General features: G+C 54.5%; 7 protein-coding genes across 7 annotated transcripts; 2 read left to right on the plus strand and 5 right to left on the minus strand.

Annotated features, from left to right (window-relative positions):
• Nucleotide 1: 1 nt before the first annotated feature.
• PODANS_7_6840 (uncharacterized protein) lies at nt 2–1,879 on the minus strand (the record flags this gene model as incomplete). The annotated part of the gene is made up of 1 exon (XM_001908006.1): nt 2–1,879. A coding segment is annotated over one exon (1,878 nt), but the record flags the coding sequence as incomplete, so codon positions are not given.
• Nucleotides 1,880–2,989: 1,110 nt separating this feature from the next.
• Nucleotides 2,990–4,960, minus strand: PODANS_7_6850 (uncharacterized protein; the record flags this gene model as incomplete). The annotated part of the gene is made up of 1 exon (XM_001908007.1): nt 2,990–4,960. The coding sequence occupies one exon, from the start codon at nt 4,958–4,960 to the stop codon at nt 2,990–2,992; it is 1,971 nt and encodes a 656-aa protein (XP_001908042.1).
• Nucleotides 4,961–7,028: 2,068 nt separating this feature from the next.
• Nucleotides 7,029–9,040, plus strand: PODANS_7_6860 (uncharacterized protein; the record flags this gene model as incomplete). The annotated part of the gene is made up of 2 exons (XM_001908008.1): nt 7,029–7,229; nt 7,352–9,040. 2 exons carry the CDS (start codon nt 7,029–7,031, stop codon nt 9,038–9,040), a joined length of 1,890 nt encoding a protein of 629 aa, XP_001908043.1.
• Nucleotides 9,041–9,763: 723 nt separating this feature from the next.
• PODANS_7_6865 (uncharacterized protein) lies at nt 9,764–11,134 on the minus strand (the record flags this gene model as incomplete). The annotated part of the gene is made up of 3 exons (XM_001908009.1): nt 9,764–10,770; nt 10,821–10,980; nt 11,042–11,134. 3 exons carry the CDS (start codon nt 11,132–11,134, stop codon nt 9,764–9,766), a joined length of 1,260 nt encoding a protein of 419 aa, XP_001908044.1.
• Nucleotides 11,135–13,221: 2,087 nt separating this feature from the next.
• Nucleotides 13,222–14,943, minus strand: PODANS_7_6870 (uncharacterized protein; the record flags this gene model as incomplete). The annotated part of the gene is made up of 3 exons (XM_001908010.1): nt 13,222–13,899; nt 13,981–14,837; nt 14,919–14,943. The coding sequence occupies 3 exons, from the start codon at nt 14,941–14,943 to the stop codon at nt 13,222–13,224; spliced, it is 1,560 nt and encodes a 519-aa protein (XP_001908045.1).
• Nucleotides 14,944–15,933: 990 nt separating this feature from the next.
• PODANS_7_6880 (uncharacterized protein) lies at nt 15,934–18,258 on the plus strand (the record flags this gene model as incomplete). The annotated part of the gene is made up of 2 exons (XM_001908011.1): nt 15,934–17,341; nt 17,537–18,258. The coding sequence occupies 2 exons, from the start codon at nt 15,934–15,936 to the stop codon at nt 18,256–18,258; spliced, it is 2,130 nt and encodes a 709-aa protein (XP_001908046.1).
• Nucleotides 18,259–21,053: 2,795 nt separating this feature from the next.
• On the minus strand, nt 21,054–21,834 carry PODANS_7_6890 (uncharacterized protein; the record flags this gene model as incomplete). The annotated part of the gene is made up of 3 exons (XM_001908012.1): nt 21,054–21,173; nt 21,269–21,558; nt 21,648–21,834. 3 exons carry the CDS (start codon nt 21,832–21,834, stop codon nt 21,054–21,056), a joined length of 597 nt encoding a protein of 198 aa, XP_001908047.1.
• Between the last annotated feature and the right edge of the window lie 690 nt (nt 21,835–22,524).

Raw genomic sequence — 22,524 nt, forward strand, 5'->3', positions numbered from 1 at the left:
CCCCCTCCACCCACCTCTCCACAATCTTATCCACCAGCTTATACTTCCTCTTCAGCTTCATCTTCTCCCTCTCCGCCAACCTCGCAGGCTGCATCCACCCCTCCGCCATCAGCTGGCTCTCCACCCAATCCTGCAGCCCATGCTTCCAGTGTATCAACGTGTGCGCAATCTCCGCGTTGCCGTTGCACACCACCCCGACGTAAAACGTCTTCTCTTCGGGGGGGATGGTGTTCCCGTCTTCGTCCACGTCGTAAGATTCGGATTGGGACTGGGAGGAGGAATCACAGTCACTCGGCGGCTCAATCGGGTGGAGAAAGTCCATCCCAAAACGTTTAACATAGGGGGTGCCAGAAAAGGAAATCGTCCACGTTGCTGGGTGACCTGACCGGCCGCACGCCTCGCAGTTGGATCCAAAGACTGTCTCGTGAGCTGAAGCGCCGACTTCGATGGAAGTGTACTGCGGCCTGGCACGCAAGGCTTTGTAAAAGTCAGGCTTCCACGCTGACGAGGTGAATTTTGAGCTGGCGAGCGCTCTGACCTCGTCGTCGAGTTTCTGCCAGCCGATGCGGTAGAGCTCGGCGGTCTTTTCGGCGAATCCGGGGTTGATCTTGTTTTGGACTAGCCACTCCACAACGTCCCGGAAGTGCTCGATGAGCTTCTTGCGGGCGTGGTGGGTGAATTGGAGGGGCATTTGCATCAGGTCGTCCGGGGCACCCATGGGTTCGTCGCTATCGTCTTCCACCACAAAGTCATCGAGGTCTTCGGCTTCGGCTTCGGTGCCCTCGTCGTCGGAGTCGCCCTTGAGAGCTTTGAGCTTCTTCTTTTTCTTTTTCTTGTCTTTTTTCCTCTTCTTTTTGCCGTCAGGCTCTGACGGTTCGGGGGCCTCGACTTCGTTTTGTTGTTCGTCTTCTTCATCCTCGAATTCTGAAAGCGCGAGGTGGTCGGAATCTGTATCGTAGAGCGCCTTGCGTGGCTCTACATCTTCCTCTTCGTCCTCTTCCTCCTCCCCGTCCTCCTCAACGATCATCTCACCGGCACGTCGCCGACGAAGCATCTCTCGCGCCTTTTCCTTCGCCGAAAGAGGCTTTCGTGGGGTTTGTGAAGACCGCAGTCTCGGGGTAGGTGCAACGACCTCTTCTTCATCAGAGTCGCTCTGTTGCTGTTTTACCGGTGAAGAGCCCCTACGGATCAATCTCCGCTTCTTCACGGGCGAGGAGACCAAAGGCATGTCGTCTGAATCATCGCTATCAACCGCAAGCCGCCTCTTCCTGTTGACACGTGATGAAACGGGCGTCACGATAGGCAAATCGTCTGACTCCTCGTCCGAATCCGCTGGAGCTTGCTGCTTTTGTTTCGGGGTAGATTCCTTCACGGGGCTTGGAGATGCTGACGACGAAGAGATGGAAGCTGGCTTGCCACGAGATTTTCCCCGCTTGGTGGGCCGTTCATCCTCGTCATCGTCATCGTCCTCACTGATGACGATGGCCTTCTCCTTCCCTTTGGACGTTTGCCTGGTTGAGCTGACAGGCGGCTCATCCTCGGTCGCAGACGAAGACTGGTCGAGCTCCTTGGGGTAGGCGAGCGACGGTCTTGACCTTGTCTTCTTTGCGCTGCTGAGTATGACCTGGGAGGAAGTCATAAAGTTTCCACCTGGAGAAGAGCTGCTTGCGGCAGCGGAAGGAGGTGGTGGCATGGCGATCACGCTATTCTTGGATGGCGAGCCCTTGGTTGGAGTTGCTTTTCTGGGGGTTATCACGGCAGGCTTGACTCTTGGACGACCTGCGGGGAAAATATTAGCGATTTTTTCTTTGGAGGAAGAGAGAAACGTACCTAAGGTCGCTTCCAGGGTCTGTTGTTTCTTTTTAGAAGGCTTTGCCATTCGTAGAGCTGTGTTGCGCAGTTAGTTAGAGTTGTTGGTTGGCGGAAACAGCAAGCGAGCTCGAGGTTCAAGAAAGGCTTTTGTAGTGGGTGAGCAACCAGAAGAATAGGCGTGACCCAGCGGCTTCTTCTTCAACCCGAAATTGTCCCCATCAAGAAATTGACTTACCAAGCACTTATGCCTGCCGTGGTCTTGATTATTTCTGAGACAGGCGATTTTTGACAGTGATGCCGACTGTAGTCAACGAGTCTGAATGGCACCGGGTTCTTACCTCGTCGCAACAAAAGTACAAGTGATGCCAGGGCCAGAGAAAAAGTGATGGCGATGTTGGCTAGGTAGCTCCGAAAACGGTTATAGTGGTGCAAGCAGATTCCCTGATGGACGCGTATAGCCGTGGCGTTGAGAGAACGCGGTACCACGTGACCGGAAATTGAAAGTCTAAACTTGCAACCTTGTCCCCTTTTATACATGTACAAAAAAGCTCGAATTCAAACCATGTGCATGCGAAAACAACATTAAATATACGGTTCGGATCTATTCCTCAAGATTTCTTTTCTCTACACCGATACCATCGAGCTGGTAAAACGGCTGAGGTTCTATTCATTTTCATAGTGTTTGCGCCTCCGAAAAAAAAGACGCACAACCAACTCCTGCTTCCCATGCTTTATAGAAATATACAAGCCCAAGGTTGTCCGGGTACACACCACACACGCTTCCACCCCTTCCCCCCCGCGTCCCTCCATCTTTGACCTGTCATCCATTCATTCGTCCCATCCCATCCATCCATCCATCCCAGGCCCTTTGTGTTTCCCAGCCGTGCCAAACATTCCACATTAATTAAACCCGGACACCAAAGCCAGCCAACCTTGCACCTTGTACCACCCCCCCAAGCCCCTCCCCACCCATTTCTCATAGATGCTTATTATACCGAATGAACACCTGGCTCCAATGGAAAACTGGACAGGATATCTCTAAAACCCCCAATAGTAGAATGTCAAAGGGGAATGCTCAAGATCGCGCCAGCACGCCCGCTTTCCCCGTGATTATGTACAGTAACTCGCACATGTATACTTTTTGTCGTTGCAAGCAAGGAAATCCCAGAGAGGGGAATTATCTCAAGGGTACCTTGGCATCTTGTACACCGCGCGCCAGCACGTCCTCGAGCTTCCACCTTGGGGGCTTGATGACACCTTCCAGACCGTTGGCCTTGCGCCACTCCTTCTCCATCTCTGGGGTGACACCTTCCGGCAGAGGCTCAGCACCGCCAGCCAAACCGGTGGAGTACTTGATCTGGATAATGTCGCCAACCTCGTCGCAAGCAGCAAGAACACGGTCCAGATCCTCCTTGTTGTGAGCCGAAGAGACGCAGAAACGGGCGCGGGAGCTGATGAGAGGAGTGGCGGGGTAGCCAACAACGACGACCGAGATCTTGCGCTTGAGCATCTCGTGACTGAAAGCGGCGATCTTGGCGGGGTGGTAAAGCATGATGGGAATGATGGGCGAGTCGTCGTGGCCGTAGACGATGTAGCCGAGACGCTTCAATCCAAGACGAAGGTAGCGAGAGTTGAAGGCAATGCGCTGGAGACGCTCCTCACCCTGACCAGGTGCAAGTTCGCCGGTGATGATACGAAGGGAAGCCAGGATTTGCATGAGAACAGAAGGAGCAGGGGATTCGCCGAGGAGAGTGGCGGCGTTTGTGCTTCTGAGCTTGTCGATGATGTGCTTCTCGGCAGCAACATAACCACCGTTGGCGCCGAAGGACTTGGTCAAAGTACCCATGAGGATATCAATCTCGGCCGGATCCACACCGAAGTAGTCGCAAACACCGCGGCCACGGGGGCCGAGGGCACCGATGCTGTGAGCCTCGTCGACATACAGGAAGAACTTGTACTTCTTCTTGAGAGCCAAAACACCGGGGAGATCCACCATGGTACCCTCCATCGAGTACAGACCCTCAACAGCAACGAGAATCTTCTTCCAGGGGCGGTGAGTGCGGGGCTGGCCCTGAGAAATAGCCTCGCGAAGCTTGGCCTCGAGATCGCCGATGTCGTTGTGCTTGAACGAGCGAATAACAGCGCCAGAGAGACGGGCACCAATGCGAATCGAGGCGTGGTTGAGCTCGTCAGAGAGGATCAGGCAGCCCTTGGACACCAGAGCAGGGAAAGAGCCGGCGTTGGTGACGAAACCCATGGAGAAGACCATGGCGGCAGGCTTGCCAACAAACTGGGCCACCTCGCGCTCCACCTCGACGGCAAGATCGTTGGTACCAGAATCAGCACGGGGGCTGGCAGAGCTAAGGCCATACTTGCGCACACATTCCTCCACCGCGTCGGCGCAGGGGCCGTCGGACTGGGCGAAACCGAGGTAGTTGTAGGAGCTCATGTTGAGGGTCTGAGTGTAGGTGCCAGTGAACTTGTAGGTGCGGTTGAAGTCGTCCGACTTGCGATCCATGAGGGTGATGAAGCGGCCAGGAACACCGGTAGTAGGTCTGGCGAAGCAGTCGTCCAGGCGGAGCTTCAGTCTCCGGACGTAGAAGTTGTCAAAGTCATCATTAAGAGGCGCATATCCGTTCTGGGCCTTGAGGGTCTGGTAGTGCTTCTTGTTGCCGAAGCGCTTGCCGAAGAAGTCGCGAATATGGCCGCAGAAGATTAGGATTAGGTAGCTGAGATAGGTGGTAAGGACAAAGTAATAGGGAGGCTCATCCTCGATCGGGGTCTCGAGCGGTTGGCCGAAGCTCTGGCTGACGTGTCGGTGAGTCGGATGAAGCAGGGGGCCAAACTGGGACGCGGCGCGCTCTTCCTTGCGGGCCTCGTCGGCCGAAGGAGGCTCGAACAGAGTGGTCGGGGGCTCGTCGAGGTGCTGCTCTCCGGCAGCGGCGGCCGAGAGGGAGATGGTGGGCAGCGACATGGCCGAGGGCGACGAGACAGACGACTGCTGTTGAGAATGCGATTGCTCCTTAGCCTTGGACGAGAAGAAACCAACGAGGCGGTTGCCCTTGGAGTGTGAGGCCCGTCGCTCCCCAGCCCTTTCTGACTGTGGCATACTGCTGGTCGAGAAAGGGTTTGTGAGCTTTCGCGGCATCGAAACGGCGGGAAACAATAGAACCGAGTTATTCGTACTGGAGAATGAGTAAAACGCCCTCGCCCTGCTGTTCTGCACGCACGCGCGGGTCTTGAGAGCTTGTTCGTGGTGTTGTTGTTTTCCGAGGTCAAACTCTCATCCGCGAGGGCTGGCAGAACAAGAGACGTGAGGTTTGAGAAAAGGAAGGGCTGGTCTGACAGGGCGAGGAATCTAATCAAGTGAGAAAGAAAAAAAAACAGACTCGAAGAGGGCGGAGAGAGATGGAGGCCAGGGGAACGCCTCGCCAGGAAATTACCGGTCGCTGGCGGATGCCCTGGAACCAGGTGTGGATTGGGGTGGTCTGCGCGCGCTGCTGCTAGCATCCCATCAGGGTTAAGTGGAGGGGCCTTGCCGTGTACCTTGGCCACCTGGTAATTTGACCACGCCCTGCGGCCCCCTGTCGCTCACCAACAGCACCACACCTGCAGCACCCAACACCCATGGGTGATGATGGATCACCATCACCAACCCCGACCCACCATCGACCATCGACCATCGACCCTCAACCTCCACCCTCCACCCTCCACCAGCCCAGTGCCCTTCCCGTTGCCGAGACGTCCGGTGCGCTTCCGGGGCTGACTGATTGAGGGGCGGGGCGTGAGTGAGGTGAGTGAGGTGAGGGGGGTCATGATTCCATCATTATTCAGCTTTATCAGCTTCATCAGCGTCACTTGAGCACAGCGGTCTATCTCTACACCGGCCTCCTTCACCCTGCATTAGCAGCATATCCCAATTTGGAGATGGTGATAATACACGCTGTAAAAAATCTGATGCCGGTCTGGTCTTGTATCCCGCCGTCCGTGGATCTCTTGAGGGCGTCCCGCCAATCGGGCTCCTTGTTTGCCCGCTCCCAGTGGCACTCTCTCGTGCTGTCACTCCCAGAGCAGCATAGCGCCATCGTGAAGAGGCACAGAGAATGTCAGAAATCTTTCAGGGTCAGGGTCAGGGCGTGCTCCCAAGACAAAAACACCAACAAAACTGCAGTGGTTGGAGAAGATGGAGAACCCAAAAGGAAGTGGCATGACCGAACGAGCGGTGTACAGTTTTACAAAACAGTTTCCACTGGAAAGGTAACAAACCACCCGGCGGCGTCTGCCACCGTCGAACCGTTGATTGTACCACGGCAATTGCGTCAAAATCAGATGTCTTTCTTAACGGCTTTTCCATTGCCCGAAACCCGCTGCGGGCTGCTTCGAACATCTTTTATCACATTGCCCATGTGGCAGCCCCCCAGTGTTACGCGTGTTTCTGAGACTAACTGAGGTGACAGCTGGGAGCGTCGCATGCGTTAATATAATTATACGCGGATGAGGTGAGCGGGCAGTGATCGGTGAGCACCGCCGAATACCTCGGGGCTATAAAAGCTCGGGGAGGGGCTTGGTCTTCCCCAGGTGTACGCACTCTGTACTTCTCGCTCTACTCTCGGAATCATTCTCCGGCCAAGAAATGCTTGTTTTGCTCCCGAAAGACAAGATCAAGGAAAAGGCACAAGCTTAAACTTTTGGAGATGTCGTTCGAACATATGGAAAGTCAAAGCAGCCGCTGCGGGTTAAACAGACCGGTACCTGCATGGAAAGCTGCCGAGTGTGGAAGGGATGCCGCCGCTTGCATCATCCGTTCAGTGGCCCGACCCCGACCTCCGGTTTGCGCTGCTTGTTGTCTCGCCTTGCTGGAGCTTTCTTCTCTGGTTATCCCTCGGGTGTCGTGTGGCAAGCGTCGGCTTTCGCCGGACTCGGTCCAGTCGTTTTAGGGTCGGGATCGAAGTTTAGAGAAAGAGAGCAACGCCAGGAAGAATCCGCGGGACACTTTTCCATTCCCCGTTGCTGGATTCCCCCCGTTGAGTAGTACATCAGGGTCATCAACAACTGTTTTGTTTCGTCGTTCTCTTTGTCGGTTTCAAACTGTGGATTTGTCCAACACCGCCACTCCATTCGTTACTACACATTGTGTCGTTCCATCATATCGCCTTTTCCAAGTTTGCCGGATATCCCCCAATTTTTTCAAGGAAAAAGAAGTGGTGGTGGACACAATGACGGCATCGGAGCTCTGGAGACACTCTGACCCTGAGGGGACCCAGATGTGGAAGTTTCTGCAGCACGTAAACTCCAAGTATGGGCTGTCGTTAGCTGATTATCCCGATCTCTACAAGTGGTCAGTCGACAATGTGGCCGACTTTTGGGGGGACGTGTGGCATTTTGCCGGCATCAAGGCTTCCAAGCCATTTGATCAGGTGCGTTTTCTGTGTAAAGTGTAACCCCTGAACTGAGCCCCTGAATTGAGCCCCTGAATTGGTCGCCCATACCACCCTATCACAGAACCTCCGTTTCCTGTGTTTGCTAACAATGCCCTCAGGTCCTGGCTCCTGATGCCCCCATGTTCCCGAGGCCCGACTTCTTTGCCGGTGCGCGTCTGAACTTTGCCGAGAACCTCTTGTTCCCAGCCAACGCCGATGTCGACGAGGATGCCGTCGCCGTAATCACCGCTACGGAGGATGACAATGCGTTGACGGAGACAACATGGGCCGAGCTCCGCGATCAAGTACGCAGGTGCTCCAATGCTCTCCGTGCTGCTGGAGTGAAAGAAAACAGTGTCGTTGCTGGCTTCGTGGCCAACCACGTCCAGGCTCTCGTCGCCTTGCTCAGTGCTGCCACCCTCGGTGCGATTTGGACTGGCATCAGCCCTGACAGCGGCGTCAGCGCTGTCCTCGACCGTCTCGTTCAGATCCGCCCCCAGGTTCTCTTCTCCGACAACGCCACCCTCTACAACGGCAAAGAATGGTCCGGCAAGGCCAAGACGCTCGAAATCGTCGAGGCTCTCAAGCAGCACGGTCTCGAAACCGTCGTCATCATCAAAGGCCTCCCCAACTTTGAGACCGGCCTCGATGAGTTCCGCAACCTGGGCGTCAGAGCAGAGGAGCATGACTCCTTCCTGTCTTCCTCTACCGACCAACCTCTGGTCTTCACCCAACTACCCCCATCCCACCCCCTCTACGTCCTTTATTCGTCCGGCACCACCGGCCTCCCCAAGGCGATAGTCCACACCGCAGCTGGCACCCTCCTCCAGCACAAGAAGGAACTCTACCTCCACTGCTCCTTGTCCCCAGCCTCGAGGATGCTGTACTTCACCACCACCTCCTGGATGATGCACCACTGGTCCGTCTCTGCCCTCTCCTGCGGCGCCTCTTTGGTTCTCTACTCGGGCAGCCCCTTCAAACCGAACGGCTACCTCTCCCTCCCCATCCTCCTCTCCAAGCTGAGGGTAACCCACTTTGGCACCTCAGCCGCGTACCTCACCACCCTCGAAGCGAACAGCGTCATCCCTATTGCGTCAGAGCACAACCTTGACCTTTCTCGACTGGAGGCAATCTACTCCACCGCCTCCCCCTTACCCCCCTCAACCTTTTCGTTTGTGTATCAAGCTTTTCCCTCTCGTGTCAACCTGGCGAGTATCACAGGCGGAACAGACATCATCTCCCTGTTTGGGGCCCCCTGTCCTTTACTCCCCGTCAAGGTTGGGGAGATTCAGTGCGCGGGACTTGGGATGGCGATTGCGGTCATGGATTCGGCGTCTTCATCCGCCGAACCGGAGCTGGTCACGACTGAAGGGGAGGAAGGCGATCTGGTCTGTCTCAAGCCGTTTCCTTGCCAGCCTTTAACCTTTTTCGGCCCTGCTGGACAGGACAAGTACCGCTCTGCGTATTTTGAGAGGTTTGGGGAGAATATCTGGCATCACGGGGATTTTGTCAAGATTCCTGACTCGAAAACGGGGGGGTTGGTCATGTTGGGGCGGAGTGATGGGGTGCTAAAGCCGGCGGGGGTTAGGTTTGGGAGTGCGGAGATTTATAATGTGCTGACGAGACATTTTGGGGGGGAGGTGGAGGACGCGGTTTGTGTGGGGAGGCGGAGGGAGAGGGATAGGGATGAGACGGTTTGTTTGTTTGTTGTTATGAAAGAAGGGAAAGGGTTTGATGAGGGGGTTAGGAGGCGGATTGGGGAGGTGGTGAGACGGGAGCTGAGCGCGAGCGCATGTGCCGGTGGGTGATTGAAGAGGCGGGAGGGGGGGTGCCGAAGACGGGGAATGGGAAGAAGATTGAGGTGGCGGTGAAGCAGATTTTGAGCGGGATGCAGGTGAGGACGAATGCTAGTGTTGCTAATCCGGAGGCGTTGGAGTGGTTTAAGGGGTGGGCCAGGAGGGAGGAGGAGAGGGAGAGGTTGCCCAATTGATGGGGATGATGACCTGATGTAGGAATAGGCTGTTTTGATATGGTGTCTTGGTATGAATAGAGGGACAGTGAAGCAAATGGCTGGCGGGCTGTAGAAGGACAACCTCGACGGGGGGTTCAGAGAGCAATCAACTTGGGCTGGTTTTAAACTACACGTATGAAAATGGCATAGTATAAAGAGGCATGAGGGGCGTTGGCAGGGGGGAGAGTTGTGCTGCTTGCTCGTCGAAACTCATCAAAGTGAAAAGCGAGCCATGCCACTCCCAAGCGGGACTTTGAAGCATTATCAATCCACATGATTGCGAGCAAAGCGTGTACCGGGCATGGCGGATGCAGAACCACCATTCAATCATAGACCTCATGACCCAAAGGAAAGATTATGAAAAGATTGACCCCTGGAAAAAAAAAAGAAAAAGAAGAAAGTTTTGACCACTACCCCCCCCTTATGCTCATCAAACACCAAAAACACCTCGTATACATTTTCTTTCATCATCATCATCAAGTCACTTTTACCCTTCCCCAAACCCCCCATTTTTGTCTTTTCACGCCCTCCCCCCCCTCTCCCTCCTACTCCCATTAACAATAACCGGCCGCCCCCTACTCCCATCCACCACCACCGGCGCCCCCTCCTCCCTCCTCTCCCCCCCACCATCACCCCCACCCCCCCGCCTCTCCCTCCTCCGCTCCCTCTTCTGCTCCTCCATCACCCCCCTGTTCTTCTTCCCATCCCTCCCAGCAGGAATCCCCTCCGCCAACCTAGCCGTCAGCCCCCTCCCCCCAAAAGCAACCCCGTTCAGACAATCCACCGCCCCCATGGCAACCTCTGCCGACGAGAAGGTAATAAACGCCGTTCCCTTGGGTTTGTTTTCTCGGGACCTGGAACTGATAGGAATCTCGATTTGTTCTATGGCGGTGGAGTACGCTGGTGGGCAAAAGGTGGATAGCAAAGAAGAGATGTACGACTGGTCGAGGCGGCGTTTATCGAGGTTTAGCAAGATGATCTTGCGGTTTTCGAGGAGGATGAGGTCCGATGAGGGGGGGTAGGATAGGGAGAGGGAGGAGAACTCGTTGGTGAGGGAGGAGGAAGGGTCGAAGAATTCTTGGGGTGGAGGGGCGGGGTAGTATCCTTCGGTGGTGTTGCTGCCTGGGGGACCGGGGTAGTAGGTTTCCCCTGGGTTGGGGTAAAGGGTGGTGCCAGGGAAGGGCTGAGCAACGGGGAGGTCTTGGTAGGGGAGGGTGGTGGGGGGGTATTCTTGAGGGGTGGTGGTGTAGGCTGGGTAGGAGGGCCAGGTTTGGTCGGTGGTGTACTGGATCGGGGAGGTGCACTCTGAGTTGCGTCCCATGGTGTCGACCGGGTCAGGGTTGGTTGGGTAGGCGTAGTATGTGTCTGGGGCTGGCTGGGGGGCGGAGGGGTCTTCGACTACGCGGCCTCGTTGGTGGCCTTTGAGCATGATGGCGTGGTAGTCGTTGGGCGGGAGCTTGACGACGGTGGACTGGTCTCTGTTTCTGGCGTCGGCTTGGAGGCAGCGGTAGTGAAGGGTATTACCGTCTAGGAACTCTGTGTGAGGGTGAGTTTCGTTAGCTAGGAATGATATCAACAAAAGGAAAACACAGAGTGCTTACTGTACGCCTTCTCAAAGTTCTCCAGCCCCTTGACCCGGACGAAGCCCGCGGTCGGGTCATAGATCAGGCAAAAGTCTACCTCGCAGACTTGAGAAACAAAAGCCTTGAGATCTTTCCATGTTGTGCTGTGTGAGAACTGCAGGGAGACATCAGGGTTAGCCTCAGAGACAAGCCGGTTCGAAAAGGACTGCGGCTACATTTGCAATAGTGATGTAATATAACCCAGTGATATTCCCCGGCGGGACTGTGACAAGAACCAGATTTTGGTGATGCGCTTGGCTGCGAGACATTGTCGACACGGCCGTGTCTTGATGTTCAGGGTTCAGCTAACTTGATTCGGTTTTTCTGCGGAAGAGGCTGCTGGTTTCAGGCGATCGACTCTTCTAGACTGACGGCTTACGAGGCGCTCAAGGAAATTTAAAAGGACCGGCGAACTGAAGGTGAAGATATAGCAAAATATTGGCGGAATATTTCTCGTGGTCGTTGATCGACTGAGCTAAAACTCCAAGCCAAGTGGACATAGCAAAATGAAATCACGCCAGGAACTATTCAGACAAAAGGTTGAACAATAGGAAGGCCAGGGATGGGTTCCAAGGTACAAAGGGAGAATGAATATCTGGTATATATACTACATGCCGCTGGGGGCGTCATGGTTTGGGGGGCAATCATCTTCCACAAGGCAGCCCCAGGCACCTCTCAACCAAAACAGATCATGAAGAGCTCGACCACCTTCCAAGGAGGCCCAAGGGCTTGCAGACGGCATCTTTTGTCAGATGTGATATCCAACCTTTTTCCGTCCTGAACTGCAGATGGGCTGCATGCGCGATACGGCAACCTGGTAGAGATCTTGGTCCGTCACGCCCGGCCCTTGTTGCTGTTTACTGTACCCAGTACCAACTGACGATTCAATCCACACCCCTTCAAAGTGTAGATTGTTATCGACAGTTCACGAGCGTCTCGACCGTGCCGAGGTGAGTTGCCGTACGCCTGACAACATGACAAGAAGCGGGCCGAGAGAGCCAATGTAGCTCCCGAGGACTAGCTGAAACGAGCTGCATGATGGGTAGCCACAGCGCCCCTGCACGGGGGGAGTGTCTAAAGGCAGAAGGTGTGAGAACTTCTCGTCCAGGAGACAAGGTGAATCGAGCCAACCACCCCCGTCAACCAACTACCAGGTAGGTGGGAGCACTAAAGATAGTTGACAGTAGTTGACAGGCCTGGATGACAGGCGGCTCAAAAGCCATGGCGGTGTCACATACAAGCTACCTATAACGTTACATGGTGTAGGTGCCGTTTTGTCCTTCGTGTGCTAAACCCTGGGGAACAGAGCCAGGGTTCGAGGACCTGCCCCGGCGTTCTTTGTGCGGAGAAGCTGTGGCTGAATGTGGGAGGCGTCACCATACAGAGAGTCGTCACCATACAGAGAGTCAACCCAGGCTTGAAGTCAAACGCCACCCTCAACAGCAGCCCGCAGACAGCCGTAGCATGCCCCGCTCACACCGCTATGTAAGTTCCCGATGCTGGCTGAGATACGGATACATCTCGGTACATTCTTCTGAAGTTTGTGGCGAAGACAACCGCGTGCTTGAACCAAGGGTAAAACCTGGCATGGGGTGCTGTTGAAGATTCCCCATGGACAAAACCTGTGATAACGCTGCAGGAATCCTGTAAGAACACCATGACGGCGCCTAGTTACTTCCGGGTCAAATAAGGGCAGCACCAACAGAATAGGGACTGAGACATTGAGCCTCCCCCCACCTTAGGACCCCAATCGCTGCTAGCTGCTGCGGGTATTAACAGTAGTCTGAAGAGCAAACATTTCTAAAAGACAAACTGAAGCGGAGCTGCTGCGAGGACACTGAGCTAGCGCCTGCGGAGAGCAATAGCTTTCGCCCGTGAAAGGTGAAGAGCAGGCGTCCCACCCCCTCGAGATTAGATCGGTAGGAGAAAAGCAATATGGTGACGTTGGCAGTAGTCTTGAAGCAGTAGTGTAACACCGCGTGTAAGCCGTGGGACTTCGCCCTGCCTTGTCACCCGTCGATGTGACAAGATTTCCTCTAAACGTGGTGGTCGCCCCCGGTGCCGTTGACTCGAAGGTCGGCTTGGACTTGAGCTGTCCAAATCCGCTGTGGCTTGCATGAAGCTTCGTCGAGTTCCGACATGTCAGACGGCTACTGACTCACGGCAGGCTTCCCCGGACCGCATCGCCCAATGGCAGCTATCCAGGTACCTGGGTCGTAGGGATCATTCGCCAAGCCCTGTATGCTCTCGGCTGGCGAGGGGGGGGATTGAACTCAAGTTTGCACAACTGACTGTCTTGCCCGCCAAGGCATAAAGTTTCAGGCAAATACCGAAGTGCAAGTGATGCGATGACGTTCTACCTTTTGTGCACAAAGGTGTCCTCTAGTTCGCTGTAGTCATCGTCGTCGTCTTCAACGGCTCTGGCCCTGTCTGGACCGTCCTGTTCTGCCGGAACCAGTTCGAGCGGCGACTCTTCCCGTGTCTCTGCTGCGTAGCTCGGCTCCGGACTGTGGTGGCTGGCCCACGGAGGTGCAACTTCGTCCAGTTCGATCAGACAACCCAGTACGTAATGCTGGGCGTCTGAGAAGAAGAGCGACGGACCACTTGCCATACCAGACCCTAACCACGAGGCCCGGGGCTTGCCACTTGTTTTGAGTCCAGGGAGGTGTTGGGAAAAGTCAACTGATCGAGGCCCTTCTGAGAGAGGGTCCCACACAAAGACGATGCCATTGTATTGCTCGCCCTCGCATCGAATGAGAAGTGTCTCGGCAACATGAGGATGCCACGACAGGACGCTGATGTTCCCGTGGAAGAGCAGCACTGCACGCAACTCTGCGGCCTCCAGATCCCAGATCCAGACCGTGCCGGGTGAGTCTTCCAGCCGTGTGGCTACGAGTGCCGACGTGGGATCGAATGAGATGGCCGCACAGCCCGACACAGGCTCTGAGTTGTCCTGCAGCCGGGGCGCCGGGGATATGACCTGCGTAGTCCGCAAGAAGGTGTGCATGATAGGGCCAGTTTGCGACACGCCGATCTGCTCTTGCCAGACCTATAGAATGCGAGTCAGTTGAAGGCCCTTCACATGGAGGTGCGGTGTAGTGATTGCTGGACCCACCTGGAGTGTCTCTGTGGAAGCAACAGACTTTGGATGACGAAGGCGCATAGTCTCTGTTACGGAAGCCATGTTGAAAATGCACACTGACCGACTACAATCGCCAACAGCTAGGAAACGGGCATCGGCTGACAGCTGAAGCGCCTTGACGCCGGCTCCAATGGCGTAGTCTCTGTCCTCCAATGAAGGATTCGCAGGGCCTGACCAGGTTTTGAACAAGTGTCCATCTGACGTATAGAAGATTACTTTGTGTCCCTGCGCAGCTGATTCCCAGACGACAAGCCATCGTCCGTCTGGGCTCCATGTAATTCCCTGGGCATCAATGGTATCAGGAGCCCATGACCTCTGCAACTCTCTGGTTGGATATGAGTGAATGCTTATTAAGTCTTTGCCAGAGACTCTGGAGAGCAAGGCAAGATGACGTGTTTGGGGCCGAAAAGAAAAGCATCTAGAAGCGGACGAAGGAGAAAAAACCTTGGGGGTGTTGATCTCGGCAGCCCTAGACGAGGTGAGATCGAACAGAGAGAACTTCAGGCCGTATGACGAGATCACGCAGACCTCGGCATCTGAGGCACCAAAGCCAACATAAGCTGGCTTCGTGCCGGGCACAGAGGCGGTTCGGATGGCAGCATGGAAGCTGCTGTCAAGCGCAGAAACAACGCGAACTTGTTCAGGTCCAGCTATGAGCAACAGGCGTGATGACGGTGACCACTGGAAACCGAGAATGGGGCCGGCAAAGTCCTGGGGCAGTTTGATCACATTGACAACCTCTGGGCTGCGGACGGCTCTGATATGGACAAGGGATGAGAGAAGAGTCGCAATATGTTGGCCGTCTGGACTGGGGACAGAGTGCGATGATGCTATTGGCGGCGTCAGCGAAGCCCTGCGTCCAGATGGTCGACATAGGTATAGTATCATATCACACACACACTCTCACTCACACTTTAGGCTCCTGGAGAACTTCATGTTGATATTCTTCTTAAGGCAGAGAGGGAGAATCGAGAGAGAGATGGCCTCACACCTTCCGTCCGTGCAGTATAGCTAGGTAGTAAGTAGTAGATATTATCATGCAACGCGTATGCAGGTAGCCGGGAGGACCTGATCGCTGAATGTTGCTGTTGCTGATGGAAACACTGCGTAAGCAAAGTCGCAGGATGCGTGGCTGCTGCTCGAGCACCAAAGTGGGAAGCAAACACTACACGGCCGTGAGGGCTGAGCGAGGGAGTATGTACGATTGCTCGTATGGAGATAGCCTATAAACAGTCCTGTCCGGAGGTGGTGATAGTGGTGTTGCTTTCGGGACGAGGTACTGGGTACTTGGTCGCGTCGTTGGCTGGGCCGGTACTTTGGACCAAAAAAATTCATGAACGCGGCGTGCCTGACGTTCCGTGCCAGGCGACCGGTGGACAGAGGCTGCCAAGAATGGCGGGGACCTTTTCTACGCTCTACACTAGAAGCTTGGACCTCTGGTTCTCGCCGACATCCGAGCATCTGGGGCCGGTCCGCAGTGACCCGCTTTTTGCCGAGTGCACCTGCTGTCTCTTCACTCTTGTGCCATTTTGGCGGGGGAAGGAGGCGATGAAGGGAACTCTTTCCCCTCGACGGAGTTGCTGAGTCACACAAGGAAATGTCAGTCATCAGCAGCAGCCAAGCATCGTCAAGGGTAGATGCCAGATGCCAGGTCCTGAATCGGCATGCTGGCCTCTCGTTAATCTTGGATACATGTCCCGTATCGATATCTGTAAGATATCTATTGGATCAAACTTGATGTCACTCCGTCACCACTCTCACCCACCAGTCTCCGCGGAGTCGGCGTCCACCTCCAGACGGGAACAAACATAACTTGGCCATGGTGCCCCGCCACCCTTCTCATTGTTGCAGAAACACCCTGACAGAATACCGGTAGTAGCAGTCAGTCAGCCTTCAACTCACACTTTTAGTTATTACCTACCTACTATGGGTGCGGTTGCGCGCTGTCTGTCCCAGCGCATCCGGCTCGGGACGCTGCATACGCCAACGACGAATAGAAGGCCCCGAACGACTCCGTCACAATTTCGAGGTGTTGCGTCGGCGACTCTCGCCCATCCCTTTCAAGGGGTTCAGACGTTTTCTGCTTCGCCTGCGCCGTCACCAGCTGTCGACGAACCTCTTCCTCAACCTCCATCACCACACCGACTGCCCCCCAGCCCTGCTGACCGCGGCTCCCGGGTTATTAGACCGACGCCCCCGCCCTCATCGAGCTCTCGCAAGGATCGCATCCGCGAGGCCAGGCCCTTCTCCGATTTCCTCACGGATAACTTCGATCGCCAGCACGACTACTTGCGCATCTCCGTAACTGAGCGATGCAACCTACGATGTCTATACTGCATGCCTGAAGAGGGTGTGCCCCTCTCGCCTCAGAAGGAGCTCCTCACCACCCCCGAAATTGTGATGCTCTCGTCTCTGTTTGTGTCCCAGGGCGTTACCAAAATTCGTCTGACGGGAGGCGAGCCCACTGTGCGGCGGGATATTGTGCCTTTGATGCAGCAGATCGGAGCCCTGCGAGCCCACGGCCTTCGCGAGCTTTGCCTCACCACCAATGGCCTATCGCTCCACCGCAAACTGGACGCCATGGTAGAGGCTGGCTTGACGGGAGTAAACCTGTCTCTCGACACTCTGGACCAATGGCAGTATCAGTTGATGACGCGGCGGGCGGGATTCAGCGCCGTACAGAAGACTATCGACCGCATTTTCGAGCTGAACCGCGCGGGCGCGGGCATCAAGTTCAAGATCAACTGTGTGGTCATGCGCGGGGTGAACGACCGGGAGATTCTGCCATTTGTGGAAATGACGCGGGAGAAGGATGTCGAGGTGCGCTTCATTGAGTACATGCCGTTTGACGGCAACAAGTGGAGCAAGGGCAAGATGTTCAGCTACCAAGAGATGCTGGACCTGATCCGCTCCCGGTATCCGGACCTTCAAAGGGAGGCGGGCCACAAGAACGACACAAGCAAGACCTTCCAGGTGGCAGGCTTTGTTGGCAAGCTTGGGTTCGTCACGAGCATGACCCACAACTTTTGCGGGACATGCAACAGGCTCCGGATCACCAGTGACGGCAACCTAAAGGTGTGCCTCTTTGGGAATGCCGAGGTTTCCGTAAGAGACATCTTGCGAAAGGTGAACGGGGGCGAGCCAATCGACGAGGAAGCCTTGGAGTTGCTGAAGCAAATTGCCCTGGACGGCTTGAAACAATCATCACAGCTGTTGGTACCCAACTCTGAGGAGCTCCTCAACGTGATTGGTATGGCTGTAAAGCGGAAGAAGGAAAAGCACGCTGGCCTCGGCGAGCTGGAGCATATGAAAAACAGGCCTATGATACTGATCGGTGGGTGATGGTTCTCTCCCCTTTCTTTCTGGCATCTGTGCACTGGTTGGAGTTTGGAGTGGGAAAATGGTACATAAAAGTCGTATATGAGGCATGACATACATCTTGAACCACCTACCTACCTCCCCACAACGCTCAGGGCTTTGCTTGTGCTTGGTTCAAACAGGGACAAGTTTGGCTAAGGAGCAAGCGTAGATCCGCCAGCCACATTTCAGCGGCACCATTCTCGGTGGCATCATCACATCGGTTTCGCGCCAAGTACCAGCCTTACCAACAAGGGACCAGTACCTCTCAGCGGCTTTCCGGTCCCGGGCTCTGGCAGCACCTCTGGTTTCCAGCAGCTACGCCTCTTCACGAGCACATCTCGACAGTTCCGTCAGGATGGCAAGGACAACGATTCCAAAGGTCCGAAACTGACGCATGTCACCTCTTCTGGAGAGGCCCATATGGTCTCGATTTCAGACAAGACACCCACAAAACGCGTGGCCACAGCCAAATGTACTGTGTACTTCTCGGACCCGGCGGTTCTCAGACTTATCAAAGAGAATCAAATGAAAAAGGGAGATGTGCTCGGAGTGGCGAGGATAGCGGGCATCATGGCGGCGAAACGGACGCCGGACCTCATTCCGCTGTGCCATCCTATTGCTCTGACGCATGCCGAGGTCGAGCTGGCGCCTGTGGAAGCAAACATTGAAGACGAAACCAATGGCCAGAACAAGGGAGGCGCGATTGAGATTGCGGCAACAGTTTCTTGTGATGGCAAAACGGGCGTGGAGATGGAAGCGCTCACAGCTGCGTCAACCGCTGCCCTGACAGTCTACGACATGTGTAAAGCGGTCGACAAGGCAATGGTCATCGAGGGCTTGAGAGTGGTTCTCAAGGAGGGTGGCAAGAGCGGAAGATGGGAGATGCCATGACGATACTGGGAAGCTCATGAGATTGACCAACATTCCTCGAAAAAGACCAACCGGCAGTTGGGAAATGGTGGGAGCTGTAGCCGAGAACGTGGGTTGCGGTTGAGGCTGACGGGAACATGATGGGATGATCCCTCCAACAAAGCACCATCGATGGAAGCAAGCAGATCCGGTTCCACGACGCCATGGTGTGCCCGAATTCAGTAAGGCTGACTGATCGACCAAGTTTCTTCTGGCCAAGACATGACAGAAAAGTGACAGCTCTGATCATGATCCAGCTAAAGCAATCGTAGCGGTGGTGATATTGATGATGTATGCGGGGCTATTTTCTGTATCTAGAGACCAACTGCAGCATCTGCCTGTTTGCGTATGCAGGGCATCGACATCGTCTCTGCAAGAGAGAGGCCAAGTTTCTCGCTTGCTCTGCAGTGGTCCTGTTTTGCTTCTTTTGTTGACAGCTCAAAGCGCACCAATGGAGATACAAGATTCTATCGAGAGTGAAAATGTTGGCTTCTTTGCTCTTCTGTGTCGTAGCAGACAAGAGCTGCTGAACAGGTCTCCCTACTCCTGTCCCTCCCTTGCCAAAAGAGTCTGTCTCTCTCTTGCTCGCGACCAAACTTTGCCTGATTCTCATGAAGATAAGGGCGTGCCAAGCCTAAGGCCTGACATGTTTATGATGGCGACGATTAACTCCGATATGTCACCCCCGCATCCGCAGCCGCCTCCCTACCAAAGCCCCCCTCCACTGTGCTAGACCCGAACCCGCTCCCCCTTCACCGTGGCTTCGAAGCGCGGGAAAGGGAGGGGGATGGGGGCTGAAGGCTGTGTAACATGACCCCGCGCTCACCGGCCACCCCGCCATCAACCGAAGCCGGACCGAAACGATGACAAGCAGCGAGCGAACAGCGAAAGAAAAGCGTGGGCGGCGGGTTGCATCGGAGCTCGCCGACATTCACCCTCTTTACCGTTGAGAACGCTTCTCACCCACAGAACGAACTTTCGCCCCCCCCAAACTACCTACCTCCAGCAAGACAGCGAACAAGACTACTGCGCGTCAACAATCAACCGGTAGGTTGCTTGGTGGTTTCTGTGTAAGACCGAACATCTGGGTGGCCAACGACCCCCCCTGTGGAGAGATGTGGTTGGTCGGGCATGACGTAACAACAAACCTATTGTGGTTAGAAGGCCTATATGAGCAGAGAGAGAGGAGACAAGATGTTGAGAAGACTCAAATTCCTTTCTAGGTACAGTAGCCGGAATCCACGCCGATGAACAAGCGCCGTGTTTGTTTGGGTGGTGGAATTGAATTACAAATGTGACAAAAAAAGACCCAGTGCGAGTCAAACTCCCCGAGGAAACGGCGAAATAGGTAGCCAAGAACATCTCAGTAAAGTAAAAGACAACGTCAATGAGGCAAGACGTCACAAGCAACAGTGGAATGAAGTTGCAACTTTCAAAATCTAGACAATTCAGAGATAGTCTTTTGAATATATACCATCAGCACCTCTATTTTCCAATAACCTGACCGGAACCGCTCCCGCCTCACATCCGACCCCTTCTTACCGACCTCGCACTCGTCCCTCCAACCAATCACCATTCTGCGATAACCTTTTTTACCTCTCAGCCAATCATTTCCAGGTTATATGCCGTTTCCCGAATTTGATGACCGCGCCGGCCGGCCGCCCGCTTTCACAGCACCACCACCCACTGTCCTATCCACTTCTTGGCACTCTGCTACACAGTGCCCAAACCTTCCAGGTTTTCTCCATTCTCCAAAGGCAGAGCACACGAGCAATCAGCAAGAGATCTCCCTCCCACTCTGATAGATCGTCCGCCTCTTCTCTATCACTCGCATAACCAACCCTCAACTAAAAGCAGATCCTCCATCATCACCAACGTCACACAAACAAATCTTAGCATCATCATCCCCCAGATTCAAACATCTAGATTAGGGAAATGGATTATTCGCGGCTCTCGCGCGTCATTTCCCCACGGATAACCGTTTCTGGTGCTTTACAAGGGGGGTCCCAAAATGAAAAAGACATACAACATACCATGCACTGCAACGCTGGCCTGCTTAAACGAAAATATGCCTTTAGGTAACAGTTTCGAAAACTTGCGCGGGTAAATCCTTACGCAGTGGATATCATCTTTAAATGCATACATACCTACATACATGCATACATTCTCGTATCGGGAGGCATCTTATCTCCATCAGGCGAGGCTCAGCTCAGCTCGAGACAACACATGATGGCCGCTGCGAGGCTGACCTGCGCTGAGACTCATAACATGACATGATACAAGGTGCGCATAGTATCGGTGTGAGCTTATGAGTCATAATGGCGTACGTGATGTGACAGTATTTAGCTTTGATCAGGTTGTAGTTATTCAGCATGTAGACGCATGCTATGTCTCGGGATTTGCCACTTACCCAAGGGTCCAGTTACACTATCTGTCAATACATACAAAGCCCCTATGTCATCTCTTGGCACATTATCAAATAGACTTTACAGACCCAAAACAACGAACGCCTGAACGAGGTGCAAACACAGCAGCAATCCTGATTATTACTTGAATATAACAAACTCCCCCCGTTCAACGGTTAATAAACCAGTCCGAAACTCCCTATATAATGTTGACAAAGTAGTCTTGCCCCCCACCCTTTCTTCAAACCCGCTTGCTTGACTCTTCAATAAAGATCTGTCCCATATGTCTTGTTCCCTTTGTTCAGCAATCCACCCCCCTTTCACACCTCGGTATCAATAAACCGCCATAGCCGCGCCACCCACACCACCCCATTACATAACCAAGCAGCACGAATTCTGCTTCTTAGCCGACTTGTAAAACATCTTGCTCTGCGCGCTCAAATCAGAGCTCTTGGCCACCAAGTCATCCAACTTCTCGCCACGTTGCAGGACCTAAAAAAAACATAGAAGCACATATCAGCAAAACATTCTTTTCTTCACCGACTTGATGACCCCCACCCCCCACGTTAGAAAGGGACAACACATACGCTATCAATAGCCTTATGCAACACAATCTTCGTCTCGTCCAGTTCCTGCTGGATCTTGGCGATGCTGCTCGCATTGTTTGCGTCTTGGTAGTTGTTCAGATAGTCCTTCAACGCCGGGAAGGAAACATCGCCGTTGTTCTTGGCGGCCTGGACGGTGGATAGTGGGACTTCGGAGAGGAACTGGTCCATGAGCTTGGAGAGGACGCTGTGGGCGGCGATGTGGGGGTAGTCCTTGGTGATGACGACGCCGGCGACGCCTTCGGAGCGGGCGTAGCAGTGGACGACATAGTCTGCAACGCATTTCAACCGCCATTAGCATACATACATGCACATCTTGTCGGTTTTGATATCGAAAAGGTTAAAAAAAAAAAAGACATACCCTGCTCCTCCACACTCTGCCTCTGCCCAGGCTTTGTCCGCTCCGCCACCGTCTTGCTGATCATGGTCATGAACTTGCCATACTCATCCCGCGTGAAGCGAGAGAACTCGCTGAGCTCGTGCTCGGCGCATAGCTGGATGGCGGGGGACTTGGTGTTGTCCAGCACGCCGACGTAGTAGAGCTTCATCTTGTCTGTTTGTCTGCTGTTGTGTGAAGCCGGTGGTGTAAAGTGGAGCAAAGCGCTGTCTATCGCCCGCCAGCACCGGGATACGTAATGCTGGGAATGTGTGTCGTCGGGGTTAGGGGACCGATATGGGAGGGTTGAGTGTTCGGCCTTTCTCTGGGTGGGCAAGGAACCTGGAAGCGGTGCAGAAGTGGCAGAACGCGGGGGCAGGTGGAGACTCGGGGATGTGTCGTCGGAGCACGGATGAGGCCGCCGGCTGTTGGTTCACTCGGGGGCTCGGTGGGATGTATTGTTGTTTATTGTTTGGTGTCGTCGTAGTCGTGGCAGAATTTCCGTTGTTTCTTTGGTAACGGATGGGATTGAAGGGGTTGCGGCTGATGATGTCGTTGCAGGACTGAACCAACCGCCAGCGCCTACCCCTGTCACAGCCAGTCGACCGCTGACCGCCGGCGTGGCCTTGTCCTGAGGCTGGCCTCGGCGAAAAGCTGTCCCGTGCCGGCCGAGGCTAGAGGGCCGCGCTCGCCGAACCTATCAAGATGGTTTAGATGCATATTTGTATTATCACTTGGCATGCAATTGTCCGTTTCAGCAATATGAACTGATGTCCCATGGCTTATCTGGATCTTTGAATTGCTGACACCCAGCCACACACAGTCATATCTTCCCATCCCATAATCACATGTGTTCCTGACC

The sequence above is a fragment of the Podospora anserina genome, chromosome 7 (genome assembly GCF_000226545.1).
Source record: "Podospora anserina S mat+ genomic DNA chromosome 7, supercontig 1".
NCBI classification, from domain to species: domain Eukaryota; kingdom Fungi; phylum Ascomycota; class Sordariomycetes; order Sordariales; family Podosporaceae; genus Podospora; species Podospora anserina.